General features: G+C 39.4%; 2 protein-coding genes across 2 annotated transcripts; one reads left to right on the forward strand and one right to left on the reverse strand.

The window, feature by feature from the left end:
* Nucleotides 1–8994: 8994 nt before the first annotated feature.
* On the reverse strand, nt 8995–9612 carry H4C16 (H4 histone 16). Its single transcript, XM_081311248.1, has one exon. The coding sequence runs from the start codon at nt 9589–9591 to the stop codon at nt 9280–9282; it is 312 nt and encodes a 103-aa protein (XP_081167374.1). The 5' UTR covers nt 9592–9612; the 3' UTR covers nt 8995–9279.
* Nucleotides 9613–12353: 2741 nt separating this feature from the next.
* Nucleotides 12354–13009, forward strand: H2AJ (H2A.J histone). Its single transcript, XM_081309837.1, is given in 2 exon segments — nt 12354–12812; nt 12815–13009. Coding segments are annotated over 2 exon segments (414 nt in total). The 5' UTR covers nt 12354–12448; the 3' UTR covers nt 12865–13009.
* Nucleotides 13010–19614: the final 6605 nt, after the last annotated feature.

A 19614-nucleotide genomic window follows, 5' to 3' on the forward strand; every position in this document is an offset into this window, starting at 1 on the left:
CAGATTTTTACTTCTTTGGGGGAATTTAGAGACCAATAACAATAAGTAGTTTTAAACTTCAGGGAAAGTAAAAATTGGTACAAAAATTTTAACCATACAATAGCACAGTTATGAATAATTATAATGAGATAAATACTTGAGTACAGATTTAACTAAAATATTTGAAATAATTTTGCTGATGGATGAGGCTGGAAAAGTTTATGAGTATGTAGAAGTGAGTGCTACGTAAGAGAGGTATATTATCTTCCTCTATGGTAGGAAGTTAACAGATAATATCTAAAACTAAAAGGGTTAGAGATAGCTAGCCTAACATTGCTATTTAGAAATATAAAGATATAGGAGTCAAGACTCATTGCTTTCTAGGGAGAATAAGCTGAGGTATGGAGAAATGCAACAAAGAATTTCTGGTTTTCATTATACACTTTGTAGAACAATTAATTTTTATGATGAAATAACTCTTATTTTGATAAAAAAATTAAAATTAAATTACAAAAAGAAACACTAAGAGTAAATGGAGAATTTCTAGTGCAAGTGTGCTTTGAGTTCATTCATGTATTTCCACTACCAATCTCCAAGACTCCAAACAAGTATAAACAATAAAAATAAACACCAGGAACAAGGATAAACAACAAAAACAAACAGAAAAGAGCTAACAGGGCTGGGGATGTAGTTCAGTGGCAGAATACTTGCCTAGAATGTGCAAGGTCCTGGATTCAATCCTCAGCATCACGGAAATAATAACAAAAAAACTACAAAAAGTTGTCATTCAATGTATGGTCTGGAACTTACAAAAGAGGTTGAAGTAGGAGACATAAACTTTGAGAGTCATCTTTTAATTGGTGATAAATTAATCCACTAAAGTGAATGAACTCATTTTACGGTGAGTGATGAGTGAGAAGGGATTGTGCCTTTCTGTTAGAAAAAGACCTCCCTGAACTGGGATGGGGCAGGCGAATGGGCAGGGACTATGATCTATCACAGCTCTCATCTGGTGAGAAACTAGAACTCCAAGGGGACCACTTAGATAGGGTTGCACCTCTGAAGTAGTGTTTAAAGCAAATTATAGTCTCTGTTGGAAGGTGGTTTGTGTCAAACTGCTGCTTACAGGAGGGAGAAAAGACTACAGCCACCTCCATACAAGGTCCAGGCCCAGTGTCCTCTGCAAGATCTACAAAAACTATCAGTTAAGACCTGGTACTGAACTGAATAGTCATGTGAATCCAACAATCAGAGATACAGTAAAATTGAAGAGCATATACAGTCTCCAACCCATAATGCCACAGGATTAGAAGATGCTACAACTTCTCCCCTCATATAAAATATGCCTCAAGGTCGACCACCCCAGCCTGTGATTCCACGGGGATTTAGTCTCTTTCTGTCTTCTTCTTCTACTATTAATATTCTACTTCCATCTTTAATGTCGTCCTATGAGTGCTATATGGCCATTATTTCTGCCAAGCAGAGAAAAGGAGAGAGAACTATGAAGTTTCTCTCATCAAGAGTTATCCTATTTTGGGCTGGGGATGTGGCTCAAGTGGTGGTGTGCTCACCTGGCATGCGTGAGGCACTGGGTTTGATTCTCATAAAATAAAATAAAGATATTGTGTCCACCTAAAACTAAAAAATAAATGTTTTTTTTTTTAAAAAGAGTTATCCTCTTTTTAAGGGTTTTCAGAGGCCTCTTCTAGCAACTTCCACTCAAGTATACAGAACTCAGCCACATGGGCATTCTTCTCAGCCCAGGACCACAACTTTTCTACTGAGTGCTTTACTACTCCCAGCAAAACTTAGGTGCTGATATTGAGAACAAAGGAGGGAATGAATAAGTGGGTCATCAGCAGTGTCTGTCACAAATAGTATCTTGATAAACCAGTAAAAATGAGAAAATGAAACAATGGAAAAACAGAAAAGATAAAAGGGAAAATCATGTTTATAAATGCTAAACTAAACTGAATTCCGCTATTAAAAGATAACCTCGTAGCCACTCAGGCATGAGATTGAAAATTCAAGGCCAGCCTGAGGAACCCTTCTCAAAATGAAATAAACTCATTTAAAATGAAATTAAAAGAGCTGGGTGTGTAGCTCAGTGGTAGAGCCCTTGGCAAGCATATGCTGGGCCCTGGGGCTTAATTTCAGTATCCTGCTACACACACACACACACACACACACACACACACACACACACACACTGTTGGACTAATTAAATGAAAAATTAAAACCACTATAAAACACAATAGAAATTATTTAAAATGCTGAACTCAAGCAACACCTGTCCTTTCCCCAGTTTCTTCATCTTATTCTTTAATGGTCAACAGAGTTCAGAGCCAATGATGGTGGTGGTTAATAAAAATTATACAACTAGCAATCAATGCCTGCTTCTGGGGCACTGCCTGTCCTCTGTGGGCTGTCCAGGTGGTTGGCCCCACCCAGTGGGCCCTTGTAGCACCAGGCGGGGTCAGAAGACCAGTTACAATTTGGGGAGCCTGAGTTTGTGACAGTGACCAAACTCCTGAGCAAAAAGGAGCAGGACCTGAGGGAGATCCAGCACTTGCTGCAGGACGAGAACGAAGATTTCAAAGAAACTTGCAGAGAATGAAAATAACACGTCAAAAAGAATAAAACATTAGATTATCTTACTTTGGGTTCCCTCAGAAGAAACAGATGAAAATGATTTGATCCTGGAGGAACTGAGGAGTTGGGGGGGTCAGGAGGAAATGTTCTTTACCTCAGAGATGTTTGTTATGTATCATCAATATGCTGCATTGAAAAGATGTCATTCTGAAATCCTAGAATACTTCCCAAGTGAAACAGAAACCCTTACAACTGCCAGCACTGGAGGTTCAGAAGTCTATAAATGCATGAAATTTCAAAGAGTGCTGCACAGAGCACAGGGTGCCAAAGACAGCACCCTGACAGTAGCACTATTGCCCTGACCTACTAAAATTAACCTGGTGATTAATCCTAAAAGTATGAGAACTGATACTGAGTGAGTCAATGGAGCTGGGATCAGCAAGGAAATATCACGGGACAATGCTGTCTGGACAGTTCCTTTTCTAAAAGGTGTTGTTTTGGATGTCAACAAGGAATCATAACAGAAAAACATAGAGATGGCTATGAAAGTTACACGCAAAACAGTACATCATGCTTCTGGAGGAAGAAATAGGTAAAAGGAAGAACCCTAGGAAGATTCAAGTTGAAACTTAAGGCAGGTCAGAGAAAATAATGTCATTTTCCACAGAATCACAGAATCAACAAATCACTGCAGTCTTGGAAGTTTTTATGCAAAGAGATTATATACTGTATGAATTTATACAGTCATCAAAGGACTATCTGATGATGATTCTTTAGTAGAAGTTATTTCCAAAACAGTTTAGGTTGATTTGTTATTAAAGCATTTTATTAGCTTATGAAAATTCTACAGCAAATCACATTATGCAAGTATTCACCAGTATTCTCTTGAAAAATTAGTCAACATATTTGGAAATAATATGCATATTCTTAAGATTGTAGATTATTACTGTAAATATCTCAGTGTATTAGTAAAACATACAATATAATCATGGCTGATGTCATAAATTTGGACTCCTCGGTACAAGAAGTAGACAAAGAAAAATAGTCATTTGTTTTTATGTAAAATATATAATGGGTGATCAAAAATTTGGTATAACTCTTTTAAAAACCTTCAAATAGAAAATAGTAGAAATGACAGTCAGTCTCATATTAGGAGACACAAGCATATCATTAATTTGAGAGATAATGGAATTAAACAAGAGAGGTTAACAGAGAACTCTATTACACTGAAAGACAGTACCCTAGGACTGAGAATGAGTACTCAAAGAAAGAACTTCCTTGTAAAAGGTTCTCCTTCCTTATGATGAAGTCAGTTCTATCAGATGGTATGGCTGCAGCCCAGTCAATGATGAAAACATTGGAGGTTTGCTCTGGACCAGGGCTGCATGCAGCTGGTGGATCAGGCCTTGGCACACAGGAACTGGTAAGCAAGAAGCCTCCTGTTGATGTATGAATGAAACTTGTTGGATGGTAAGCCTTAGAGGGTTTCTCTCTTAGGGTTCTTTAGAGAAGCAGAAGCAATATGCTGTGTACAGATTTACTGTAAGGACTGGCTCACATGATTACTGAGGCCGATAGGCTGGAGACTCGGGAAAGCTGAGGGTGCAATCTTAGTCCTAAGGCAGTCTGCTGGAGAATTTTCTCTTGCCTGAAGAAAGCTGCAGATGTTCAACTGATTGGCTACAATCCACTGACATTATGAAGGACAATCTGCTTTATACAATTCTATGGTTCAAATGTCAACTTCATCCCAATAATGTCCTCATAGAAACATTCATAATAATGTGTGACAGAATATGTGGGTACCTATGGCCAGTCTCATTGACACATAAAATTAACCACCATAGTACCTAAGAGCACCCTTGGCAGCTGTGCCATAAAAGAGGAGAAATGAAACCCTCTCCTTGCAACATCCTTCCAACCCCCTCTACCCGCAGAGGTTAACATGGTGCTAGCTGGAGAAGGAGAAATGAACAGGTTGCTGTGGTTTGAATGTGTTCCCCTCAAAACTGAGGCATTGCAATAAGATAGTATTAATAGTCTCATGATTAGGCCATGAGAGGTCTACTTTATAAATGTTATTAGTGCTCTTACAAGAAAGGTGCTTCATGCCATGTGTGGGTATTTTGCCCTTCTGCCATATGAAAATACCAAAAAGCCCTCACCAAAAAAGAAATACCAGCACCTTAATCTCAGACTTCCCAGCTTCCAGAACTGAAAAATTTTTGTTCTTTATAAATTAAATAATAAATGAGGGCTGGGGGTTATGGCTCAGTGGTAGAGCACTTGCCTAGCACATGTGAAGTGCTGGGTTTGATCCTCAGCACCACATAAAAATAAATAAACAAAGGTATTGCGTCCATCTACAAAAAAAAAAAAAAAAAAAAAAAAAAAAAAAAAAAAAAAACCAACAATAAAAAAAAACCCAAATAATTAAAGTATCTCCTTTTTGTACATCTAGTATGGCTAGTTCAGTGGTTTATCAAATTTCAGGATTAAAACTTACCTCCAAGTTGTTTTATTCAAATTTCACATATCTGACTAAATCATGTATAAGACAACAAATACTTGCAGAAGATGTGTTTTGATGTATTTTAACCTTCAAGATTGTAAAGTTGCCGTTTATACTCTGGGTCATTATAATCTAAGTGAATTTTGGGGAACACTTTAGTGGAAGATAATCTCAAAAATATGCATAATTTTAAATTTAATAAATTATCAGAACATGATCATTATCATAATAAATTTGATGCCAGTTGTTAAATAATCACTTATGGGCAAGCATCAGTTTGTAAATTTTGCAAAGTGATGACAGGAAACACATAAAATCTACACTGAAAATGGGTAATGAGAGGCTTTGAGTTGTCAGAAGGAAGTGTGAAAGTGTTGGGTACTTGAAAGATGGAAGGGTACAGCTAAAGACGACAGGGGTCAAGGACACATGCATGATACTTTGAAACTTTACCAAGGGTCACCAAACCATGTGGCAAACTCTTGGTCTCCCTCTGCCACAGTTGTTATCAATTCTTTGTAACTCTGATGATGCTCTCCATAGTTCAGGTTTGAACTTTGCCTGTAAGAAACTATACACTGTGTACTGGTTTTGTAATGTAGCTTTAATCTTTAAAGAGATCAAAAAACAGACTCTGTAGCTGAACATGATGGCACATACCTGTAATCCCAGTGGCTTGGGAGGCTGAGGCAGGAGGATCGAGAGTTCAAAGCAAGCATCAGCAAAAGCAAGGCACTAAGCAACTAAGTGAGACCCTGTCTCTAAATAAAATACAAAAAATAGGGCTGGGGATGTGGCTCAGTGGTCCAGTGCCCCAGAGTTCAATCCCTGGTCTCCCGTAACCCCCCCCACCAAAAAAAACAAAAAAAACAGAGCCTATAGTAGCCAGTGTTCAGCTGACTTATAGTAATGATGAAACACAGACTAATAATTCAATTATACCAAAGAAAAAGTGTCAGTTCTATTAGAAAATCTTGACACAAGAACTGTTACAGCTATATCCGTATTAGTTTCATGAAAGTAATAACAGGAAAGAGATCAGAATTTAGTTTTTCACTAATTATTTTTAAAAATTTTTTAGTTGAACATGGACACAGTATCTTTGTTTTGTTTATTTACTTATTTTATGTGGTGCTGAGGATCAAACCCGGTGCCTCACATGTGCAAGGCAAGTGCTCTACCACTGAGCCACAACCTTAGCCCCTCACTAATTATTAATAAAGCATGAATAAGACAATTTAGTCCATTAGTAAGAGTTTGCTTTTTATTTTAAGAAGTTCTTTACCTGTACTGTCTAATTGAATAGAACATCAGTTCTGCTAAGCAGATGGCATTACCTTCACTCAGTAGAGGACATAACCAGAGAGGTTTTAGTGGTTTATCAAAGTTTACACCAGATACTATCAGAAAAGTTTCAAATGCAGATTTTCTAGCTCCAGATCCAATTTTATTTATAACACAGCAAATTGTAAATTAAACTAGCCAATATGTCCATTGAAAATGTGTACAACATTTTGGAGTGTGTGTGATGAAAGTAGTGGTATGGAAATCTTTCAAATAATCAAAGGAATTCATGATCAAAAATGCTCAGAACCACTGACCAATTTCCTGTAAATTCTTGAAACAGAGATCATCTCTTAGTCACAATTGTATCCCTTGTACTACTATAATGAAAGGTGGCAAGGACTCAATAAACGAGGTATGAATAACATGTCAAATAAATTACTTTTCTAATGTTATTTGTGTAACATTAAATCTTTAAATTTTCCTTTACATTGATTAATAGCAGATGTAGACATTCTATACATTATCCTAAAATTTTGGTATAATAAGCATTTGAATTAGATCATCACTGTATTTTATTAAGGGTTGCAGGTGCCAAACAGCACCTGAGGTAAAACAACATATAAGCAAAAAAAAAAAAAAAAAACAAAAAAAAAAAACAAAAAAAACAAAACAAAACAAAAAAAACTAATAGGAATTCAAGATAATTGATACCCAAGAGACAAAAAAAAAAAAAAAAAAAGAAAGAAGGTTTTCACATTGATAAAAGGTACAACCTACAGTATAAGAATAATGATTTTTAGATATTAACTAACAAATTCTATAAAACAATTGATTTTAAATGAGGATAAATAGAGTTGAAAATAGCAGGAGACAACCCAATACTATCAGGTACAATATAGGCCAAGTACACACAAAAAGATATGGATTTTATTTCAAATATAATTAACAATACTAAATTTGGTCATGAATCCAATGCCATATATTGAAGTATATACTGTGCTTCTTTGTATAGGATTCATGAGATATTTTCAAATATCAGTAATAAATGAAACTTCAGTAATATTCAAAAGGAAAAAAAATTGCATAGATAACATTCTCTAGTCCAAATTTATGACTGGAAATTAATGCTGACAAACTAGGAAGACATTCCAACTATCTAAAAATTTAATCTCTTTAAATTGAGGTTAGGATTATATGGAAAGCAACTGTGTAACTCAAAATTTCACTTAATGGAGCTTAATGGAGTATAAAAAAACTTAAATCAACAGCATCATGTATACATCTGAATCTTTATGCAGTACGAGAAAATACTTAGAAGTGAAATGTCAGCCAGCAAACATGGACTCTCTGGAAAGGGCACAAAAGTTAAGAACAAGGCGTGAGAAATCCAAACTGGGTTCAAATCTGTCTCCAATTCTAACTGCCTTTAGTCATTTCATTTGTAAAATAGTAATTTAAACAAAAACTGTATAAATTTGGGATGGAATACAGCGTGTTCCAAAGTGCCTTGCTCACAATAAGCACTTAATTCAGTGTACCCATCACTAGTAAAAACAGGATCCCGCTGGGGGAACACTAGTAATGTTTCCTTGATTAGATAACATCTGCTGCCCAAGAACCAGGACGTTCTTAACGTTAGACACAGTCACTACTATGGTAGGGAAACTCTTGGAGCAACCGGCCATCCGCCTTCCGCGGAGCTAAGTGGCCCTTTCCATGTTTAGAAATGTGTTCAGTGTTGCTAAGCCCTCCTTTTGGGGGAAGAGAGCGGGGCGAGTGTCCTAAGCCTCTTCACTAAACCGCACCGAATTCAGTTCCTGTCTCGCTTTACTAGCGGCCCCTGCTGGCCCTTACGTATGCAGTTCTCTGGGTGCTCAGCCCTTTCCTAGCCTAGATAGAGCGGCCTCAACAGGCTACCGCTTTACCGGCTGCACGCGTGGTCACACGGCAGGATCACACCACTACATAGCTCCCTCGCCCACCTCCTTCTAGAGCACCGCGAGAGACTCTTAGCAAAGAGTTCAATCAAAATCCTGGGCTTATCTCCTATCGACAATGGGTCGCCTGTGACAATCTCCTGAGCGGTTCTGACCACTAGCACATGGTTGCCTCGGACTCCCGGCAACTTAAGTGCAGGTGGAGACGACCTGGATTTTCTTGCCCGCAGGAGACGTAGCGCCCGCCCGCTCTAGTACCCCCACCAGCCGTGTAGCTGACTTTAAAATGCAGCTAACCCACGGGAACTGCAGAGACTCCCGAACTTCGGCTGGGTCTTGGGTTTCGCCTCGCTTTGCCGCCTAACATCTAGCTGTGCTAGGTCACCTCTCACTCTAAACTTCAGCAAAGGAATAAAACATTCACACCCGGAAAGACTCTTCACGCGCCACACCTGAGTGGCATCTGGCGCTGAAAGGTTATGACGGCTTCTTCCCGTAATACACCGCGACCACTCGCCTCTGCTCCTATCAGGTGGGTTACAACGCGAGAACCCGCCCCTGACGCCAGACGCTTCTATCCAATGGGAAGGGGCAAGTCGGCTCACCCTTATTTACATACCAACCACTATATATACTCCAGGAGGGAGGATTGAGGCGCCAAGAGCTGAACTGCTCTTAAGACAGAGGTCTGCTAACGTGGACGTCTACGCTCAAGTTGCCTGTGTACCCTCCAGGAGTCACTTCCCAGGCTATCCAAGGCAGAGGGGACCCCAGCCCATAGACTTAATGCTTTTGGCCAACTTATGTCACACCTAACCCAGAGCAATTGCCTCCGCTGCAAACGTCCCACATCTAAGACACCGCTCTACCGTACCCAACCTGCTGCTTGCATGGTGGTGTTTACAGCTCTTTTCTTGACGTTTTGGGGCCCTGAAAAGGGCCTTTGAGTGGAGGGGGGGCTGTGGAGACAGCTCAACCGCCAAAGCCGTACAGAGTGCGGCCCTGGCGTTTCAGAGCGTAGACCACGTCCATGGCTGTCACTGTCTTGCGTTTAGCATGCTCCGTGTAAGTCACCGCATCGCGAATCACGTTCTCCAGAAAAACTTTGAGAACTCCTCGGGTCTCTTCGTATATCAGCCCAGAGATGCGCTTGACGCCCCCACGACGGGCCAGGCGGCGAATAGCTGGCTTCGTAATGCCTTGGATGTTATCTCGCAAGACCTTCCGGTGGCGCTTGGCGCCTCCTTTCCCAAGCCCTTTGCCTCCTTTCCCGCGCCCAGACATCTTAAAAGCACTACAGCACGGTCAAACTAGAAGAGCAGCAGTGAGCAGGTCTGAGTCACGGTTGGAGTTTATATTTCCTTGTAGCGGACCTGTTTGAAGACCTCAGGGAAGTGGGAGGGCTCCAGGCCCCGCCTTTGGAGCTTTCTTTTAATCACTGCCATTTTAGAAAAGTAGTTAGCAAAATAAAGCCGATTTTTTAATTTTTAAAAATATTTTTGAAAAATTTGCCATGAATTTGAAGACGGATTCACAGTGTTATATTTGAAGGTTTAAACAATATAATAGAATTTGTATTGCCCTTTCTCACCGCTTAGATAAAAAGCAGACGGAATTCTATGCTTGCTTGTTCTCTGACTCTGACTCTCCCTTCTTCTCAGCTCTGGCTAATTCTGTTGTTTGTTTATTTGTTTATTGTTTTCCAAACGGAATGCTTATGCTTATGATACCATAAGCTTATGCTTATGAACTAGTGAAAATAAGTAAAACTAGAAACACTTTACATCTTATAGCAATTACTTTACAGATACTCATGTTATGTTTTTAAAAATAGTAGAGTGAAAATATTTTGATGTTTCTCTCTCTCTCTCTTTAAAAGATGAATTAAAAGAGACTTGAGAACACTGCCTGTACGATTGGGAAAAAACCTGAGTGGTCAAACTAAACAACCTGATTGTAAAGCCTTGACTCAAGTTAGAATTCTTTTACTAAAATTGATAGACCCAACCTGATCTTTTATTAAAATTGGGAGCCATCTTGCCACAAAGCCATGAAAAGCTAATTTCTGCTTTACTATAAATTACTGCAAATTCTGAACCTGCTTGGAATGCCTGCCCATGCCTTGAACTCACCCATGCCTGGCTCTCTGACCAGATAGCAGCCCTCTCTGAAACTTTAGTGACACCTCATAAATATTGGCCTTCCCTGGCCAGACAACGACCCTCTCTGAGGCTCTAATGGTCTTCATAAATTCTGATGTTGGGGCCAGAAAAAAAAAATGTAAACTACCATTAGTGTGATGCTTGTCAGAGTTCTGTTATCTGTAACCCCCCTTTTGTGTAACTTTCTGGGCTATAAAGCTGGGCTGTAGGAAAGGTGGGGCTGCTGTCTTGTTCCCGCCGTTTGGGGAGGGAAAGGCAGCCCCGCAGGTCGAAATAATAAGCTTGCTTTAATTTGATTTTAATTGGAGTCAGTGGTCTTTTCTTGTGTCCTGGTCTAACAAAATAAAAGGAATGCCACAGTAATTTTTTAAAATTTTGTTAAAAATTTCCCATGATACAGGCAAAAATTTATGCTAGTTTACAGAATGCATTCCAGGAACATCTTGTTGAATCTGCATCAGATGTGTATGTGTTTTAATTTAGCACACAGTTATTGGATGCTCACTGATGTATTTAAACTTCAAAACACTATGAGATGGGTATAGAGCTTAAATAACTATGAAAGATAAGTGGTAAAACCAGGATTTGGAGGTGGCAGTCTGGTGCAGGATGACCGCCTCAACCTTAACAATATACTTCTCAGTTTCAAAAACATTGTGTTTGCCAGTAAGGTACATATACATAAATACACGTAAACATTATTTCAACGAAATAAAAATCTTTAGAAGGACAATGAATAGTCACATTTGTTTCACTTTTACATGAATGCTAAAATTCACATAAATTTTATTTTAATATACAAGTGTTTAATATTACATAGCCATGTAATTGTAAAATGTAACAAATGTTAAGGTAAATAAAAGTACCTTAATAATTAGTAGAAAGTAATTTGTAATGAAAACAAAAACCCACCCTTACGTTGTTTCAAATGTTATTGTGTGAGATTGGGTAGATAAGAGTAAGTTATTGTCGCCTGACCGGAGTTCATCAAGACGTGAGCCCAGGTGTTGGGACCTACAGAAAGCAAGCCAAGGCCAAGATTTTAAGCCTCAGCAACCGAACTGTGCTTGCATCTCTCGCATGAAATCCAGTAGCTCTTTTCCTATCCCACCAGTACAGAAAGCACTTCTGTCTTGTCTATCACTCTTAGTTTCAGAGCCTCAGAAGGGTAAGACTGGCTGCCTGTGGGCGGCAGAACTTTGAGGGAAGACCAGTGTCCACTGGTTTAATTACGAAGGTTCATATGTCCAACTACTAACAAAGCCTCTTTTGGAGCCAGCTCCCCAGACTGTTGGGTAAAAGGAAGCAAGGTGCTGGTATAAAGGAAGAAGCAACCTACCCCGTACTGGGCAGGCAGAATTCGGCTAGAGTCTGTGATTTCGCTGCAGGAGCAGTGTTATCACAAGCACGGGCTTTGGAGTCAGATGACAACTTAAAATGCTGAATTATTACACGAGAAATTCCACCTAGAGAACACAGGAACTTGACATCTTTCGGATTCTTTTTGTTTCCAATCGTGTTATTTAGGTGCTGGGGATTGAACCCAGGGCCTTGTGCATGCGAGGCAAGCACTCTACTAACTAAACTATATCCCCAGCCTAAGTTATCTTATTTATTAAGGGTTTCTCTTCCTGGGAGCAAGCGTGAACGTTGAAAACTCAGCATCCACTGAGCACATTCAGGCCCGCTGCAGCGGTGCTTTCAGGCCCTGGGGTATTAGTAAGAGCGGCTATGTAAATAAGGACTAGAAGTTTGCGCTTCTGATTGGAGGAAGTCGGCGCAGGCGTTTCCTTTGCTAGCGCTCTAGTTGGGCGCGGACTCCGTCTGTCATTGGCCAGCAGAGCCGGGGCGCCCAATAGGAAGGCGTTGCCTAGTGGCCACCGAGAGTTTCTAGATGCAGTTCGGTGTGGTAGGCTGCATTCCCATACCGATCCTGCTGGTGTGATTTCTCTCACTGGAGTTTCAGGCGAGAAGGGAACATGTCCGGTCGTGGAAAGCAGGGTGGGAAAGTGCGGGCAAAAGCCAAATCCCGCTCCTCCCGCGCGGGCCTGCAGTTCCCGGTGGGCCGGGTGCATAGACTACTGCGCAAAGGTAACTACGCGGAGCGAGTAGGCGCTGGGGCGCCCGTGTACCTGGCGGCGGTGTTGGAGTACCTGACGGCCGAGATCCTGGAGTTGGCTGGCAACGCAGCGCGTGACAATAAGAAGACTAGGATAATCCCTCGCCACCTGCAGCTGGCCATCCGCAACGACGAGGAACTAAACAAGCTGCTGGGGAAAGTGACCATCGCTCAGGGCGGCGTCCTGCCCAACATCCAGGCTGTGTTGCTGCCCAAGAAGACCGAGAGCCAGAAGGTGAAGAGCAAGTGACCCTGACGCCACCACGGGAAAGCTGACTTCCCCAGCAGAGGCTCTTTCCAAAGCGGTCCCGCAGTGTTTTTGATTGTGCTGAATGTCATGGAGGGCCAGTACGATCTAGCGGGGAGAGGGGCAGTGAGGAGCCCGCCGGAGTCGGGAGCCAATAAAGTCGGTGAAAATCCAGTAGTCGAGAGAGCTGTGTCGGGGACCTACCGGATGACCGGGGTAGGGGTGGGGGCGCGACCGGAAACCTCTGGAGCAGGTACTGGTCAGTCCGCTTGAGCCCCTCCGAACGCTCTGATCCGCAGATAGATCCCCCTTGAGGCGTTGAGGGAGGATGAGGGTAACCAAGAGGGTTCCAGTGGTCTGGAGATGGCAGGGTTGGGATCTCCCCTACTTGCATTAAGGCAAAGGAGAGGCGGACTAGGTGCGGTGCGGCCTACTCTGGCATTTTACTTCCCGTTTCCAAGGCTTCAGCCATTTGTAAGCGATCAAGACTAAGCTATAAGGAGAATCATGGGGCTGAGCTGGTTTCGGTTAGGAAGTTGTTTCTGGACATAATTTTCAAAAGATGGAGTAACTTCCCTTTGAAGTGTGGACCTGGTGACACGGTATCAATTTAAGATTCTTTCTTAATAGCTATGTTTTTCATGTTCTGGATGTCAAATATCACAACCTAGCACCCTTATGTTCTCATTTCTTTAAAATGAAGGAAACATTCAGTAATTTGTGTAATACAGAAGTATGAGTCATGAGGGTGGTAGTGTTTTCCTGACACGTTGCATAACAGTGGAATCTTTAATCTGGATTTAGAAATGCTTATAAGCTTTTAAAATTATTTTCTCAAATGTTGGCTTCCTAGTGGTCTTGTCTCCATGTTATGCTCTTTGGGAAATGACTTGACTTTGCTCAATTACAAAACAAAACAAAACCCTTGCTTTTAAGGATTACACTTACTCAACAAATAACTTACTTAAAATTCCTGTTCTCCATGAAGTAATGACCCCATTCCAGTAACCCTGTAGGAATTGTGATTCTTACTGGCTTAGCATTACTTTAATAAATAAGCAAGGAAAAGTAAGGCCACAGGATTTAAATACAGGGAAAAAACACATTGCAGGCTGAGACTCAACACTTAAAAGTTCAACATTAGTAATTCTCTTCTGCTCTTGGGTTGACCCTTCCATTTCATCCTTCTGAGCAAGCTTCATACTGGCCCACAGGACTCACAAAAAAGATCCCACCTTAGATTTCACATTTATAGATTCATCTTTTCTGGGAGAGTTGAAGTAGTCCTGGGGGGAGGGTGGGTGGTAAGAAATGGGATAGCAGTGACTTGCCCATTTTCCCTCCTGGACTATTTCATCCCCAATACTTATTGAACATCTGTGCCATTCTGTGTACTAAGTGATGAGGGTATAGCTATCAATGAGGTCAACCAGACTTATACTCTCTTGGAACTCCCTTCCTCCCCACCCCCCTTAGTACTAAGGACAAGATAAGAAACAAATAAATAATATTATAGATGAGCTTTGGTTAGTACTTGTGTCTTTTGCTGTTTGTTGAGTGGATATTGGAATTACTTTTCCCCTGTGGTCATCTTTGAGTTGTACAAAGATGTCACATGTACATTTTACCTGAGAAATAGATTCCAATGGCACCATGAGTTGTTCCAGGATTTCCAGCTGTTGACTTTACTCCTTACCTTCTTTTCAAAGGATTTCCTCATATGTAAAATAGTCATGATACCTGTTTTGAGGATCAAGACTGTCTACTTACTATGTGCTATATATTAGTTACTTAAATTGAAAGAAGTACCATTTCCTATAAAGGGTGGGTTTCCACTTACAGAATAAGTTATAGATAAGCATGCTACTAGTATTAAAAAAAAAAAAAAAAAACAGCACAAACTGAATTGTCAGAATTAATTCTCGGTGATACCACTTGGGGGCAGTGAAGCAAAAAAAATTATGTAATTTTACACACACACACACACACACACACACACACACATATACACATGCACAATCAACCCTCTATTCATGGATGGGTTTCCACATCTATTGATTCAGTCAAATGAGGATAGAAAATATTTAGAAAAAAAAATCTACTGAACATAAAGACTTTTTTTCTTGTCAACATTCCCTAAACAATGTAACAACTACACTGTATTGAGTACTATAAGTAATCTTAAATGCTTTAAATTATACAGGAGGATGTGAATATGTTAAAGGGACTTGGAAGATCTGCAGACTTGGGTATTCAAAGGGGGTCCTGAAAGTAAACACCTATGGATATTGGAGAGCAATTATATAATATATATAAATAATATCAATTATTTGTAAATGTATATCAGTTTTTTTGACATTCGAGTTGAATTTCCTCAAGATTTGATATGAGGCATCTTAGAGATCTTTACCAAATTATGAAGAAATAAGGATAAAGGCCATCAAGACATTTATAAGAAAAAAACCACTCTGCCTTTGCCTGTGATGATTCATAGCAATCTGCCTAACCCCGTTACCCAAAAAGCAAGATTAAAATACAAAATAGTAACTGCCCTCATCTCCACCCAGCTTTCAGAGATTCTTAGGATCCTCTTAAACACTTTTCCAGCCTCAAAATTCAACTAACTCCTCAACATTTCTATTTTTGAGAGTTTCTTTAATTGAACAATTTACTAGCAGTTAAAAAGTCATACTTTCTTGCAAAGTCAATTCAGCCTGTGTAACTTGATGAACAAACCATAGTTCTTGAAGTTATTTTAAAAGGCAATAATTTTTCAAGCATGAGACTATATGGAAGAAGACTTAGGATATAAACTGATGAGAATGGATTCAGGTTTTTAATAGATATACAATGCATAGTTTTATTTGCACACATACTCTTTCCTGCAGAGGCAAACCACTCAGTGTGGCAGGTTGTGACTTGGCCGAGATTTGTTTAGTCTTTGTTTTTCCTGTAGAGCCAGTCTTGACTTTATGTCCCTTAGAACTGGCCAGTTTAGTTTTTGTCTGCCCAGAATCTAAAGGTCTAGTTCATCCCATAGTTGGTGATGACTGGCACACTGAATGCAAATTCTTCCCAAAGCCCCTTGCAGTGGTGGAAAAGTCGAATACCATGGTGTTTAAGAACTCAAGCTCTTTAGAATGAGACATAGGTTCAGATCTCCTCTGTCCTTTACTAGTTATCCAACTTTGGAAACATTACTCAATCTCTTTAAACCTTACTTTTATCTATAAAATGGACATAATAATAGTTCACTTCAAGGGGATTTGGGAAAGATTTGGTGAGATGTGAATGAGGACACTAAATTTGCCATATAGAAATGTGCCAAATGCATACTAGCTATTCTTATTTACATATGAAACGATTTGAAATGAGTAGCAGTATTTATGGAATCTCTGGAAACAGTTAAATAGACATTTAACAATCCTGTGACTTTTTTGATAGCAAACTATGAAACATTTTTAGTGTCTGTTGTACTAATTACAGAACATCCACAGTTTATAACAGAAAAGAGTAAGAAATGGTTAAAGCTTGTGAACCTGAATTTATTTTTTCCCTGAAGACAAAGAGTTAATGGCTTATAAAGTGCATCTACTCAGATTAAAAATGTAAACTGAGCAACATTAATGTGTTACATCTATGATTGGTAGCCATCTTTCAAGAAATTTACTGTTGTAGAAACACATGCTCAAAAAGAATGAGATACTAGAAAGGGAGATACTAGGGTGTTACTGGAACAGGGAACAGGTGCCTGTGTTAGCCTAGTAGCAACACTAGCAGGTGGGGAGAGTGGCATCTGAACTAGATCTAGGTGTAAATTAATCTGAGAAGTGGCTGTGCACAAAGCTACAGGGGTCAAAAGACAAAACTTGTAGTTGTCTTGTGTGTGAGCATGTTGCTGGGGTTTAAACCCAGAGCTTTGTACATGGTAGGCAAGTGTTCTACTACTGAGCTCTACTACTACTACAGCCCTGGCATCTGTACTTGAATTTGAATCTAAGAATAGGATTGACTAAAAATGGCTAGAGTAGATAAATCATCCAGGAGGAATGTACAAATGTATAAATGAATGTATGGAAAATAGCCACAGCCAACAGGGGGTTGGGGGGTCTAAAAGATTTAGTGGATTGGCAGAGGAAGGAAGGGGAGAATACATGGCTGACAACCAGATCAGAAAATGTCAAGAGATAGAGCTGTTTTTTCATAATTTGGATTCCTGTACTCCATGCCACCTCCTAGTGCTTACACTTTCTCATATAATTAGAAAATAGTCTTTTAAAAGTTACTAGTTTTCCACACATGGAACATGCTGACAAATGAGCTGCCTCACTTTACTAATTGAACTGGAATAGAGATGAATTTTTGCCCTTTACATTTTTATATTACATACAGAAATATGAAGGATCCATGGCAACAGTGAAATGTGAAAAATGTCTTTTTAAAAAGTCAAGAAGAGAAATTGAGGGTGTAGCTCAATGGTATAACTCTTGCTTAGCATGTGCAAGGCCCTGATTTCAACACTCAGCACTAAAAATAGTCAAGAAGAATATTGGTAAGAACATCTTTGATATCCTTTATTATCATTCAGTTGAATATAATTTTTACATATGTTTTCATTTTAAGGGAGTTTTAAAAGTTGGTAACTTACTAATTCATAAAAAACAATGTAGGCATTTTAGAATGTTGAGAACATGAAAAATTTGATGCTGACAAACCATTGTTTTCTAAAATCAGGTAAATGATGAGCTTCCTGAGAGAGGGAAATGGAGAACAAGAGGAACAACACACAAAGAAGAATAAGAAACACAACCAGCCTCAGGCAGATATGAAATTATCACTGCAAAGTTCTCTATATCAGGAGAGGAAAGAAAGTTTAGTTGTGGAAAATCAGATTTTTATATATACATATATGAAAGAGAATTATAGCACATTTGGAAAGTAATTTGTATCCTTGATACTCTTATCAAGCTGTGTAATTTAAAAAGCCAGCACTGCTTAACCTCAAAGTATAGATTCAAAGCCAGGATGAACCTTACACTCAGCAAAATTACCTTTTTTTTAAACAAGCAAAACAAAACAAATCTGTTCATGGGGAGTTGATTCAGTTTCTGTTTCAAAGTCCTTCTCAAACGAACTGTTCTTCTTTTTCCCAAGCAGTCACTACAATTCCACAATATCCCTCATCAAGTTGAATCTATTAGGTAAGTGTACAAATCAGCACCATAGTGAGAAAGCACAAAGGAAATGCATTGGCTTGGAAGAGACGTAGTTTTATTGTGATGAGTGAGACAAATGCAGTGTTCTGCAAAGATGCATAACTTCTAACCCCCAGAGCTGGATTAAGGCAGTCAGCATCAATTATGGGGCCAGGTAGTCAAAGACAAAACTAAATAGACCAGTTCTCAGGGACAGAAAGACAGGGCTCAGGAAGAAGTCTTTTGTTTGTTTGTTTGTGTTTGTTTTTGTTTTGAATCAGATTTGGAAATGGGGCCCCAAGCAGAATTTATCCCAAGGTCTGGAGCCCTTCTGAACTTCTTAGCCCTTGAATATAGATCACAAATGGATTTATTAAACCTATATCAATCTTTCTCCCTAAAAATGTTCCTTTTTATAGACATCGCTAAATATTAGCTGTAGAAATAGGGAATATAAGACTAAAAGTGATTTTACAAAGAATACAAATCTAATTAGATAATTAAAAAAAAAATCTGGGCTGGGGGCTGTAGCTAAGTGGTAGAGCATTTGCCTAACATGCATGAGAACATGGGTTCAATCCCCAGTACTGGAAAAAATAAATCCAAGAGATATTCTTTCAGAGGGAAACAAAACAATACTGAGGCGCTTTAGCCAATATATAATGAACTCACCTTCCAGCCATGAGCAGGTGCACCTCATGCAGATAAAATTGTAAGCAGTCTTATGTGAATACACTTATTTGAGTTAAGTCCTGGTCCAGATAAGAAGCACATTAGCTGAACCTGAGGTTTTGTCGATGTCCTTCAATCAAAGATTACTGGGAACACACCTGTAGCTGTACAAATTGTGTTTATTGCTCTTTGCCCAAGGGAGAACACACATTGTAGAGAAATATGGGATCTTTGAGTAAGAGAATATTAGGATTATTCTAGGATTTGGATTTGGGTTGGTTGATTTGGGGACTTTGCTCAGGATTGCCAGTTGTCAGGAAATAGGGTGTAGGGAAAGCTGTACTGTGTGGAATGAAGTGACGCTAAGCTATAATTGATAAATATGCTAATACAGCACAGCATTAGTGTATTTATCGATTGTGGTTTGAATAATTCTTACCTTTTTTATGTTCAGACATGTTTATAGAGTGGTCTTGTTTTTGTTTTGATTTTTCAAGGTCACTTAGTGGGCTTTTCTGGTGTTGATATTTTATGAAACTGTTTATGTTCTGTAGAACATCAAAGTGAGCTATGCTGAGCCAGCTCTTAGCAACACCAAGGTCTGGATGATAGTCCAGGCCAGCTGCTATCTGTCATGGGCTGCTTTTCCTTTCTCAGTAGCTAAAGAAATAATGTGATACCCAGAAAAGGAATTTCTCAGCAGTGGAAGTAGACCAAGACATCTCAAAGCAAATGTTGGCAGTGTCCAAGCACCCTGCAACTGTCTGAGTATTTTAGTACCACATTTACATACTTTAAATATCTAAATCTTCTAACAACACCCCCAGTTTTCATGTTCATCAAGGAACATTCTATCTTGAATTTATTTTTTTATGTATGCTTTCATAGAGGATAAGATTTTTCTGGCTTCTT

Source organism: Spermophilus citellus (assembly GCF_964194105.1).
Source record: "Spermophilus citellus genome assembly, chromosome: 10".
Taxonomy (NCBI): domain Eukaryota; kingdom Metazoa; phylum Chordata; class Mammalia; order Rodentia; family Sciuridae; genus Spermophilus; species Spermophilus citellus.